Source organism: Pelophylax lessonae (genome assembly GCF_965119305.1).
Source record: "Pelophylax lessonae genome assembly, chromosome: 12".
NCBI classification, from domain to species: domain Eukaryota; kingdom Metazoa; phylum Chordata; class Amphibia; order Anura; family Ranidae; genus Pelophylax; species Pelophylax lessonae.
This window is the reverse complement of record NC_138779.1, coordinates 33,110,202-33,123,626: the sequence shown is the minus strand read 5'-3', so window position 1 is coordinate 33,123,626 and position 13,425 is coordinate 33,110,202. Positions and strand designations below refer to the sequence as shown.

The following is a 13,425-nucleotide window of genomic DNA, read 5'->3' as shown; positions in this document are numbered from 1 at the left end:
GCCATTACGCGTTAAAAAAAAAAACAACAAAAATGACAAAAATCTTTCCCTTAGTTAGTAAACGCAATAACTTTTCCGCAAACCAATCAAAATACGCTTATTGCGATTTTTTTTACCAAACATATGTAGCAGAAAACAAATTGATTTTGGGAGGGGGGGGGAATTTCATTTAAAAAAATGTTAAAAATATTGTTATTTTTTCAAAATAAACGCTATTTTTTTGTTTATAGCGCAAAAAGTAAAAATCGCACAGGTGATCAAATACCACCAAAAGAAAGCTCTGTTTGTGGAAAAAAAAGGACGTAAATTTAGTTTGGGTACGGCGTCACACGACCGTGCAATTGTCAGTTAAAGTCGCACAGTGGCGAATCGCAAAAAGTGGCCTGGACGTAAGACAGCAAAATCCTCCGGTGGTAAAGTGGTTAAATAAATTAGATTTTTATTTTTTTTTTGGGGGGGGGGGGGATGTTATATAGCAGAATGTGAAAAATATATAATTTTTTTTTTTTCAGAATTGTCGCTCTTTTTTTGTTTATAGCGCAAAAAATAAAAATTGCACAGGTGATCAAATACCACCAAAAGAAAGCTCTGTTTGTGGGAAAAAAAGGACATCAATTTTATTTGGGTACAGCGTAACACGACTGCGCAATTGTTAGTTAAAGTAACGCAGTGCCGAATTGCAAAATAGGTCATTAAGGGGGCAAATCCTTCCGGTCTTAAAGTGGTTTAAAAGAAAAAAAAACAGGTATCGGTGCCTCCCTGGTAAAACGCACTTACAGTTTTGTAGGCAGAATTTAGCATCCAACAAACTGCAATTTCCACAATTCCTATTGCGCATGCGTGGTGACGTCATGACGTCTGACAATGCCAATATAACTCGTGTGCCTGAGGACATAATGTGTGATGAAAGGCATGGGAATACCTCCCAACCTTTTTGAGTTATAGGAATAGGACACACCCCCTGCCACGCCCCCTTAAAGGAGAATTGTGTAGGAATAGGACACACCCCTGTCATGCCCCCTTAAAGGAGAATTATGTAGGAATAGGACACCCCCCCTGCCACGCCCCCTTAAAGGAGAATTATGTAGGAATAGGACACACACCCTGCCACGCCCCCTTAAAGGAGAATTATGTAGGAATAGGACACACCCTGCCACGCCCCCTTAAAGGAGAATTATGTAGGAATAGGACACACCCCCCCTGCTACGCCCCCTTAAAGGAGAATTATGTAGGAATAGGACACACACCCTGCCATGCCCCCTTAAAGGAGAATTATGTAGGGCTAGGACAAACACCCTGCCACGCCCCCTTAAAGGAGAATTATGTAGGAATAGGACACACACCCTGCCACGCCCCCTTAAAGGAGAATTATGTAGGAATAGGACACACCCCCTTAAAGGAGAATTATGTAGGAATAGGACACACACCCTGCCACGCCCCCTTAAAGGAGAATTATGTAGGAATAGGACACACCCCCTTAAAGGAGAATTATGTAGGGCTAGGACACACACCCTGCCACGCCCCCTTAAAGGAGAATTATGTAGGAATAGGACACACCCCCTTAAAGGAGAATTATGTAGGGCTAGGACACACACCCTGCCACGCTCCCTTAAAGGAGAATTATGTAGGAATAGGACACACCCTGCCACGCCCCCTTAAAGGAGAATTATGTAGGGCTAGGACACACACCCTGCCACGCCCCCTTAAAGGAGAATTATGTAGGAATAGGACACACCCCCTGCCATGCCCCCTTAAAGGAGAATTATGTAGGAATAGGACACACCCCCTTAAAGGAGAATTATACAAGAATAGATTGGTTAAACCCACAAGTGTTTTTTTTTTACCACTACTCTTCCTTTATATTGGGTTTTGAAATTTACAATAACAGCAATTTAGAAATTGAATGAAAGGTTCAGCACTGGGAAATGGTTTTTGAAAGATAAAAAGTGCATTTTATATAAAACTATATAGATCAGACTGCAATGAGGGACAAATGAGGAGTAAAGAGGGACAGAGGAACTTTGTTCCAAATCAGGGACAGTCTCTAGAATTAATGGACAGTTGGGAGCTATGTATAGAGTCAGAAGTCATGACGTCATCATGCAAGCGTGATAGGAATTGTAAATTTGTTAGTCACTGATTTCTATTATAATTGATTCATTGTGTGGTTGTAAGCAACGGCCTAGTTTTACCGCCCCCTGCCCTCATGGGTTAATGAGCCCTATGGGTTGAAACAGGTGACATTTTACCTCCTCACTGCCTGTGAAAGTAATCCACCACATATCGCCTTTCAGAGGGGAGGCAATAATAGCAGCACATGTGAATGTGTCCTCTATAAATGGCGGGGGAGGATCCTATGGGAAGAATGGCGGTGAATCGATCGGTCTGGCGATGGAATCTCCATAGTTTCACCAATTCTCTCTGACTTTGTTTTCCCCTCCCCCATTCAGGATTACACCCATCATCATCATCAATAAACTTTATTTGTAATTGTAAAGCTTTTCACTAAATAACTGAAACCAGCAGAGAAGATGTCACAATGGGAGGGAAATGAGGGCAGGATTCCATTAACTATTTTATTACTATGAAGCATGGAGGGATATCCCCAGAAATCGGCCGATCAGGACCGGGGATTCGTAATAACTCCAAAGACAAAGATCCCAGCACCGCACAGAGGGACGATTCCGGCACTGCCCACAACAAATATGGCCGCCTACAGGGGGGGAAGGCACGTGACGTCAAAGACCAGTGACTGGTCACACGTTTATGGACACGTTTGGTGCTCGGTGGCATCATGGCGGCGCCCGTAGACGGTGTGACGAGCAAGATGGAGGAGGAAGCGGGACCGTTCCCGGGATTCGCCGACACAGAGAGCTTTGTGAAGGTGCCGAATCACTTCATTACTGAGATCACTTCCGGGGGGTATTTATAGATATTCATGAGGGGAAATGGGGGCACCCCCCAATACAGCCTGCCTGATAAAAACCCTAGCAACCCCCCCCCCTAATACAGCCTGCCTGATAACCCTAGCAACCCCCCCCCAATACAGCCTGCCTGATAACCCTAGCAACCCCCCCCCCTAATACAGCCTGCCTGATAACCCTAGCACCCCCCCCCCCAATACAGCCTGCCTGATAAAAACCCTAGCAACCCCCCCCCCCTAATACAGCCTGCCTGATAACCCTAGCACCCCCCCCCCCCAATACAGCCTGCCTGATAACCCTAGCACCCCCCCCCCCCAATACAGCCTGCCTGATAAAAACCCTAGCATCCCCCCCCCAATACAGCCTGCCTGATAACCCTAGCACCCCCCCCCAATACAGCCTGCCTGATAAAAACCCTAGCATCCCCCCCCCCCCCCAATACAGCCTGTCTGATAACCCTAGCAACCCCCCCCCCCCAATACAGCCTGCCTGATAACCCTAGCACCCCCCCCCCCAATACAGCCTGCCTGATAACCCCCCCCCCAATACAGCCTGCCTGATAACCCTAGCACCCCCCCCCCCAATACAGCCTGCCTGATAACCCTAGCAACCCCCCCTAATACAGCCTGCCTGATAACCCTAGCACCCCCCCCCCCCCAATACAGCCTGCCTGATAACCCTAGCAACCCCCCCCCCAATACAGCCTGCCTGATAACCCTAGCACCCCCCCCCCCCCAATACAGCCTGCCTGATAACCCTAGCAACCCCCCCCCCCAATACAGCCTGCCTGATAAAAACCCTAGCACCCCCCCCCCCTAATACAGCCTGCCTGATAACCCTAGCACCCCCCCCCCCCCAATACAGCCTGCCTGATAACCCTAGCACCCCCCCAATACAGCCTGCCTGATAACCTTAGCAACCCCCCCCCCCAATACAGCCTGCCTGATAACCCTAGCAACCCCCCCCCCCAATACAGCCTGCCTGATAACCCTAGCACCCCCCCAATACAGCCTGCCTGATAACCCTAGCAACCCCCCCCCCAATACAGCCTGCCTGATAACCCTAGCAACCCCCCCAACCCCCCCCCCAATACAGCCTGCCTGATAACCCTAGCAACCCCCCCCCAATACAGCCTGCCTGATAGCCCTAGCAACCCCCCCCTAATACAGCCTGCCTGATAACCCTAGCAACCCCCCCCTAATACAGCCTGCCTGATAATCCTAGCAACCCCCCCCCTAATACAGCCTGCCTGATAACCCTAGCAACCCCCCCCTAATACAGCCTGCCTGATAACCCTAGCACCCCCCCCCCAATACAGCCTGCCTGATAACCCTAGCAACCCCCCCCCTAATACAGCCTGCCTGATAACCCTAGCACCCCCCCCCCAATACAGCCTGCCTGATAACCCTAGCACCCCCCCCCCCAATACAGCCTGCCTGATAACCCTAGCAACCCCCCCCCCAAATACAGCCTGCCTGATAACCCTAGCAACCCCCCCCCCCTAATATAGCCTGCCTGATAACCCTAGCAACCCCCCCCCCAATACAGCCTGCCTGATAACCCTAGCAACCCCCCCCTAATACAGCCTGCCTGATAACCCTAGCAACCCCCCCCCTAATACAGCCTGCCTGATAACCCTAGCACCCCCCCCCCCCAATACAGCCTGCCTGATAACCCTAGCAACCCCCCCCCCCAATACAGCCTGCCTGATAACCCTAGCAACCCCCCCCCCCAATACAGCCTGCCTGATAACCCTAGCAACCCCCCCCCTAATATAGCCTGCCTGATAACCCTAGCACCCCCCCCCCCCAATACAGCCTGCCTGATAACCCTAGCAACCCCCCCCCCCCCAATACAGCCTGCCTGATAACCCTAGCAACCCCCCCCCAATACAGCCTGCCTGATAACCCTAGCAACCCCCCCCCCTAATACAGCCTGCCTGATAAGAACCCTAGCAACCCCCCCCCCCCAAACTTCTCTTTTAATCCTCAAAAGTTGCATGAAAGTCGTACTGGAATGAAATGCAACAGTTTGTCTATTTTCACTGATCAAAGTCATATCCAAGTAGCACCCATCCAAAGTCGATGCAACTTTGGAGTCGTAGAAGTGTGAATGGAGGCTTATGGCTGCACACCCAATCCAAAAATCAGATGACAGATTGTACGTATTTTTTAATTATTTGCATGCTAGTGGCATATTGAAAATGAAGAGTTTACTAAAGTTATGAAAGCTTACCACAGAATATTGGGAAGTGATGTAATGTGTTGTATTGTATTTCCGAATGACAACTGTACTCATTAAGTGCCGGTTCACATTTGTGCGATGCGGGAATGCTGCGAATATACAGCGTGTTCCCGCATCGCATCCGCACCCCTGGAAGTTCACACTGCCATATGCGATACGCAGGGGGTGTCAATTAAAAGTTAACGACACCCCCAGATCAGATTGCACATCGCAGTGCGATCTGCAAGTTTGCACAGAATCGGATCGCACTAGTGTGAACCACCATGCAATCCGATTCTGCTGCGGATAAAAAAAAAGGGTCATGTGCGTGTTTAGTGCGCATTCAGCCATACAAAGTGTATGGATAAAATTTGCACCACACATGAGATAGCATGTAATTCGGAGCGCACTGCTCCTAAAATTACATGCTATCTCTATGATCGCACTAATGTGAACCGGCCCTCAATGAAAATCGTATGGTCAGGTATCATACAAGAAAAATGTTTGTGCTTGTCCAATCGGATAATATGGAATGAACTGTCCTGATCGGCTCTTGAAAGCTCTGTACTAACGATCAGAAACATCAGATTATTGCACGATCGCTTCAAATGCGATTTTTTTTTTTTTTTTTTTTTTTTTTTTTTTGTCAGATTTTCGGATCATGTATAGGGGCCATTAAGGTAAAAAAAAAAAACTTCTGCATTTATAAACAATTGACATCACTTAGTTGTTCTTCCCAGGACTACCTGTTCTATGACGCATGGCTTCTCACACATTCACAAACTTTCAGGCACTTGCTGACCTACACTCACCGGCCACTTTTTTAGGTATACCTGTGCTATTGCTGGTAACACAAATCAGCCAATCACATGGTAGTAACTCAATGCATTTAGGCATCTAAATGTGGTGAAGACGACTTGCTGAAGTTCAAACTGAGCATCAGGCTGGAGAAGAAAGGGGATTTAAAGCGGAGTTCTGGCCTCAAATCCCTTTTTTAACTATAAATACCCCAATAATACTAATCCATCGCCCCCTTTACAGAACCGCTATTCTCATACTTACAAGGTGTACAGTATTGGGTTTCAGTCACAATCTTACTTTCAAAAACGCTGTCTGGGCACGACCATCTTGGATGTGGGCATCTGAAGGTGCAGTGTAATCTGCTGTGTCCTTCTTCCTGATTCCAGGGAGTGTTCTGGGAGTTCTTCCTGATTCCAGCCTCCTGGGGGTGACGACAAACAGCTCCCAAGATGCAATGCAAAGGCGGAAGTGATGTCGGTGGCCGTGGCCACAGAGGGGGGAGAAGGAGGAAGTACAATCAAAAATGCCCTGAAAATAAGGTAAGGGACCCCTGAAAAAAATTGAAAATGGGCAATTGTTGGATCAGCATAGCGACCACTCCAGGAATCTCTAAAGTTGCAAAATAGGCCGGAACTCCACTTTAAATCCCCTTTCTTCTCCAGTCTGATGCTCAAGTGACTTTGAACATGGCATGGTTGTTGGTGTCAGACGGGATAGTCTGTATTTCAAAAACTGCTGACCTACTGGGATTTTCACACACAGCCATCAATCAGTTTACAAAGAATGGTCTGAAAGAAAAAATATCTAGCGAGCGTCAGTTGTGTGAAGGAAAATGCCTTGTTGATGTCAGAGGAGAATGGGCAGACTGGTTCCAGATGATAGAAAGACAACAGTAACTCAAAGAACTACTCGTTGCAACCAAGGTATGCAGAATACCATCTCTAAACACAACACATCGAACCTTGAAGCAGATGGGCTACAGCAGCAGAAAACCACACTGGGTGCCACTCCTGTCAGCTAAGAAAAGGAAACTGAGGCTACATTTGCACAGGCTCACCACAATTGGACAATAGAAGATTGGAAAAACTTTGCCTGGTCGGATGAGTCTTGATTTCAGCTGCAACATTCAGATGTTAGGGTCAGAATTTGGTGTAAACAACATGAAAGCATTGATCCATCCTGCCTTGTATCAACAGTTCAGGCTGGTGGTGTCATTGTGGGGGGGGGGGGGGGGATATTCTCTTGGCACACTTTGGGCCCCTTAGTATCAATTAAGCATTGTTTATACGCCATGGCCCACCTGAGTATTGTTGCTGACCATGTCCATCCCTTTATGACTACAGTGTCCCCATCTTCTGATGGCTCCTTCCAGCAGGATAATGCACCATGTCACAAAGCTCCAATCATCTCACCACTGGTTTCTTCAATGAGGTCACTGTACTCCAATGGCCTCCACACTCACCACATCTCCATCCAATAGAGCACTTGGGATGTGGTGGAATGGGAGATTCACATCATGGATGTGCAGCCGACAAATCTACAGCAACTGCGTGGTGCTATCATGTCACTATGGACCAAAATCCCAGGAATGTTTCCAACACCTTGTTGAGTCTATGTCATGAAGAATTAAGGCCGTTCCAAAAAGGTATCCAACCCGGTACTAGCAAGGTGTACCTAATAATAAAGTGGCCGCTGAGTGTATCCGGACTCCGTTTATCTCAGTGGGGGGATCGATCCGCCGATTCCCCTACTGAGCAGGAGGATGACAGCTGTTCTCTGCGCTGTGTGCGGAGACACAGCTGTCAGGTCCCCATGCATCTCTATGGGGGAATCGGATGGGAATGGACCGTCGGTCCGTTCTCATCCGATCCAATCTGCTGGAGGGATGGAAAATAGGGTTTCATTCCGTTCAGATTTAAAGAATTGGATCGGATGTCAGTGGACATGTCTCTGCTGACATCCGATGCCCCATAGGGATGCATGGGGGGACCGTTCAGATCCACCAAAAAAACTGACAGGTGGATCTGAACGGTCCGCCTGTGTGAAAGGGGCCTCAGCAGGTCAACTAATCGGCTGACCAACTAATCGATACAGAAAATAGTTACGTTATATTATTATCAATTGTCAATTCCTTACTTTAGCCCTACGGGGCAGTGATGGCTCTGTACAGCACTATTATCACTGTGTACTGTGCTGTACAATCACTGCTGGGCACAGGGCCATGTACTGTCCTGGAATATTCTCACACTGTTCATGACATATAATGCCATTTTCTCATTGGTTTGTTTCTTGCAGTACGCTCTGGGAAAGGTCGTCGCCGCCACAAAGTCATCCACTGGTCTTCCACAGTCTGGAGATGAATATGACTTCTATCGCAGCTTTCCGGGTTTCCGCTCCTTCTGCGAAACACAGGGTGACCGACTTCTTCACTGGTACGTCATTACTGTCTGTTAGAGACCTAGAGGTTTATGCAAATGCCTTCTTTGCTCAGACTAACTCTGATTATTTTGACACCGGGGTATTGAGAGGAATGGGGACACAGCAAAAAAAATACCAGGCAGAGTTTTGATTGGAGTTCCTTATCAAGTTTGGTCAGCTGAGCTCAGCCTTTCTCCTCCCTCCCTCTCTTCCTTTTTTTTTTTATTTTTTTTTTTTTTTTTTATACCCCCCCAGAGTAACCCTTTTAAATAATTTTTTAGGTTTCATGGAACCCCAGATAAAATGAATTCTACATACAGCTCGTGGTGCATTAGGTTTATATGATGTAGAAAGTTTTTAAATGAAAGAGAAATGTGGCCTACATTGCATATTGACTTCCACAACAGATCGTTATTTAAAAACCAACTTGCTGTGTATTTCAGAATTAATTTTGGTAAATATGTTTAAATAAAATGACTATATAATTTTACATTTATTATAATTTTATTATTGATCTTAAAAAATGTATATTTTTAACCACTTAAGCCCCGGAAGATTTTACCCCCTTCCTTTTTTTTTTTCAAATTATATCTTTATTTCTTTAAGTTCAGTTACATATACAGTATATACATTACATTTTAGCTTTCAAGGTTATAATTACAAACCATTTATTCCCTTTAAGGAACCTTAGCCTTTCTTTGGCAATCTATTACCGAACCCAAAAACTCCCATTTCGTTCCTTTTCCTTCTTTCCCCTTTTCCCCCCTGTCCCCCAAAAAAAAAAAAAAAAAACAAGGGAAAAGAATGGTGCACAGGTCTCTACACTCCTATATCATTATATATCTATCTTCTCCGCGCAGGTTCTTGTCCTGTACTTGGAAATTACCTTTCTTCTGAATTAACATAATCTTTCCACTGTTTCCATTTCTTCTCATATTTATCAGTTTGTTGATGAGCAGATAGGACCAATTTTTCTAGGTTATGTATTTCCTCAACTTTCCTTAACCACATGTTTATGTTAGGTGGTTCAGTCTCTTTCCATTTAAGAGGAATACATATCCTGGCAGCGTTCACCAGATGTGGTATAATGGATTTTTTGTAATTTTGTATCGGTATGCTGGGGGTATGGAGCAGAAAGAGGGCAGGTTCTTTGGGAATATGACATTTCATAATTTCCTGTATTGACCTCCGAATCTGCTCCCAAAACTCTTCTAGTTTAGGACATTCCCAGAATATATGGAGCATTGTCCCTCTCTCTGTCCCACATCTCCAGCACAAATCTGTATTTAATGTAGAAATTTTATTCATCCTAACCGGGGTGTAATACCATCTGGAAAAAATTTTGTAATTCAGTTCTTGAATTCTAACGCAAATTGAAGTTGAGAATACTGACTTAATTATTTGATTTTCCCGTTCTAGTGAGAAGACAATGCCCATTTCCCTCTCCCATTCCTTCAAAAAAGGAGGTTTACGCCGTTCTACTGATGTCATTAGCAGGGAGTAAATTTTAGATATAGCATGTTCCATAATTCCATTTTGAGTGCATAATTTTTCATAAGGTGTTACCTCTTTATCATCCTGGGAGGGGACTTGCAATGTTCCCAAAAAATGGCGTAGTTGGAAGGCACGCCATAGATCTAGGCCGAAATGGCCTGAGACGTCTGTTAATTCCTCCATCGTTACCCAGCCTGTCTCTGTTAGGAAGTCAGATATTTGTGTAATTCCTCTATCTGCTAAGGTCTTAAATTTCCTGTCTTGATATCCTGTCTCAAAGTGGGGGTTTCCTAGTATTGGATACAGTACGGAGTTCTCCCGTATTAATTTATCCTGTTTAAATATTTTTGCACAAGTTTTGATCGTGTTTCCTATAATAGGATGTTTCTTTATTGATACTGGTAGGATCTTATAACACCATGGGGCTCTTTTCAACGAGATCTCACATTGTGCCTGCTCTAAGTTTGGCCAGAGCTTATATTCTCTGTGTCGACACCAGTCAATCACTCTTCCCAGTTGAATGGCTTGGTAGTATTTCTTTATGTTCGGGACTGCCAGCCCCCCATCTGTTTTCGCTTTCAATAGATATTTTTTCCCTACTCTCGGACGTTTTGAATTCCAGATGAAATTCATTATCATAGTTTCAATCTGCATCAAGTATCGAGGTGGGATGTGTATGGGAAGTGCCTGAAAAATGTACAGGAATTTTGGTATAACACTCATTTTGATTATATTGCACCTTCCCATCCATGAATGCATTCCTCCTCTCCACCTTAGCAGTAGTAGTTTTATAGATTTTAGTAAGGGAATAAAGTTCAGATTAAACAATTGCGATATATTTGGTGTGATCGATGTCCCCAAGTATTTAAGGGCTGTCTTAGTCCAGTTCAATTTAAAATTTGCCCTTAACTGTTGTTGGAGTGTCCCTGGAAGTTCTATTCCCATTGTTTCGGATTTAATGAAATTTATCTTCATATTAGATTGAGTTCCGTATCTCTCCAGCTCGTATAACAAGTTGGGGAGTGATATAATTGGATTCGTGATCGAGAATAGGACGTCGTCGGCATACGCTGATATTTTATACTGATCCTTTCCCACGCTGATGCCCGAAATATCCGAGTTAATTCGGATTCTGCACAGGAAGGGTTCCAGTGATACTACAAACAGGAGCGGGGACAGGGGGCACCCCTGTCTCGTTCCGTTTGTAATTAAAAACTCTGTAGATAAAATTCCGTTTACCCTCACTTTTGCAGAAGGGACTGAATAGCTCTGTGTTATCCATTTAACATTTTCTCCCCTATCCCTATATAGCGAAGGACCGTGAACATATACTCCCACCTGACCCTATCGAACGCTTTCTCTGCGTCAGTATTAAGCAGGACTGTTGGTATTTTATTTTGGTGTGTTATATGTAGTAAGCTCAATAGCTTGGTCGTGTTGTCCCTTGCCTCTCGGGTTGGGACAAATCCGACCTGGTCCAAATGGATCAACTTTGTCAGGTATTTCTGTAGTCTGACTGCCAAAATCTTTGTGAAAATTTTAAAGTCAGTGTTCAACAGGGAAATTGGTCTGTAACTTTTGCACGAGGTAGGGTCTTTCCCTTCCTTAGGGATTACCGATATATGTGCATGTATGGTTTCTTTAGGGATTCTATTCTCTGCCCCCCAGGCGTTGAACATATCCCTCATAAATTCCTTCAGGTGTGGCATTAACTTCTTGTAGTAATGAATAGTAAACCCGTCAGGTCCAGGTGCCTTCCCTACTCTAATATTTTTTATAGTTTCCATTATCTCCGCAGATGTTATAGGGGACTCGAGTATTTTACTCTCCTCTTCTGACAACTGAGGCATTTGTGAGGTATATACATATTCCTCCATCTGCGTTTGTGAGGCTGTTTGGGTTTTTAAGTTATATAATGTTTCATAATATTTTTTAAATTCTTGAGTTATCTGTTTGGGGTATACAAGTTTCTGTCCTGCGTCTGTTACTATATGTGGAACATATGTTGTCAGATTTTGATCTTTGAGTGATTTTGCTAATAGCTTCCCACATTTATCCCCTGCTTCATAGAAAATCCTTTTAGTTTTCTGGATTGCTGCTTTAGCTCTAAAGGATAAGAGTTCATTAATGTCTCTCCTTATTTTCAAGAGCTCATCCTTTCCCTCCGCTGATGGTGCATGTTTATGTTTTGCTTCTGTTTTATAAAGAGCTTGAAATAGATGATCTAATTGTTTAGTTCGCTGTTTTTTGATCCTGGCCCCATGTTTTATAAGAATTCCTCGTATAACTGCTTTGTGTGTTTCCCATATTATCCCTGGATCTGAGTCTGCAGTGGTGTTAGTTAAAAAAAAAAAGACTATCTCTGACTCGACCTCTGCCATAGTCTCCTTATCTTGTAAAAGACTTTCATTCAGTCTCCAGGTTGTTTCTCTCCTTTCTCTTTTGTTTGGTAACTCATAAACTAATGTAATTGGGGCATGGTCTGACCAAGTCACTGAGCCTATCGTTATGTCTTTTATAGCGTGTAATTGACTGTGTGGGATTAAGAAATAATCTATGCGGGAGTATTGTTGATGCAAAGAGGAATAGAATGAGTAGTCTCTTTCTCTGGGGTGCATCAGGCGCCATGCATCTATTAATTGTCCTTCCTGTAATATTTTAGCAAAGTGTTTCCGCACCATAGGCGGGATTGAGGATTGGCCCCGGGATGTATCTTCTGAAGGGATCAGGGGAATGTTCATATCTCCTCCTATTATTAAATGTCCCCCCCTAAACTCATTGAGCATGTCCATGCCCCTCCTCAAGAAACCATCCTGCTTTATGTTTGGAACATACATATTAGCTAGTGTGACTTCTGTCTCTCGTATCGTCCCTTTTACAAATAAATATCGGCCATTTGGGTCGCTCAAAACTTGTGTACATTTCCAGGGTAAGTTCCTTGATAGGAGGATGGATACGCCCTTCGACTTAGCCTCCCAATTAGTCGAATGATATACTATAGGAAAAAGATTATTGTTTAACTTAGGGCATTTATCCTCTCTAAAATGTGTCTCCTGTACCATCGCAATATCTATCCTTGATCTTTTCAGATCATCTAACAAAATCCTCCTTTTCTCTGGAGTGTTGAGACCTTTTGCATTAATGGATAAAATCCGTATATTCTCCATTATAAAAAAAAAAAAAAAAAAAGGGGGGAGGGGAAAAACTTAGGGGGGGAAGGGGGGAGGAAGGAAAGTACCTTCTTGACCTCTCTACTATAGAGGGGTCACTATATAGCTTCACGCTGGGTTGCTCATCCAATCTATATTGGTTCTTTGAGCAATTTCCTAAATGGGGTTATGTTTGGGTTAGGTTAGAGAATAAAGCTCTCCCCTCCCTCTCCCAACCCCCAACACTGATCATTCACAGGGTATTCCGGCATATATATATAAATAAGATTCATTATTTTTGTATATCTACTTCTCCCGGCCTCATTTTCTCACATTCCTTGTATCTCATTTAGAGGCAGAGGAGAAAAAGAAAAAAAAAAAAAAAATAAAAAATCCCCACCCCTAGATCTCATAAT

General features: G+C 44.4%; 1 protein-coding gene across 1 annotated transcript in view; it reads left to right on the top strand.

Moving 5' to 3' along the window:
* The first annotated feature begins 2,730 nt into the window (after positions 1-2,730).
* Positions 2,731-13,425, top strand: part of EXOSC10 (exosome component 10) — a 57,510-nt gene continuing 46,815 nt past the window's right edge. The window contains exons 1-2 of the mRNA XM_082274526.1: positions 2,731-2,884; positions 8,244-8,380. Coding sequence (XP_082130652.1) covers positions 2,795-2,884; positions 8,244-8,380 — 227 coding nt within the window. The 5' untranslated portion in view covers positions 2,731-2,794. The remainder of the gene's footprint in view (positions 2,885-8,243; positions 8,381-13,425) is intronic.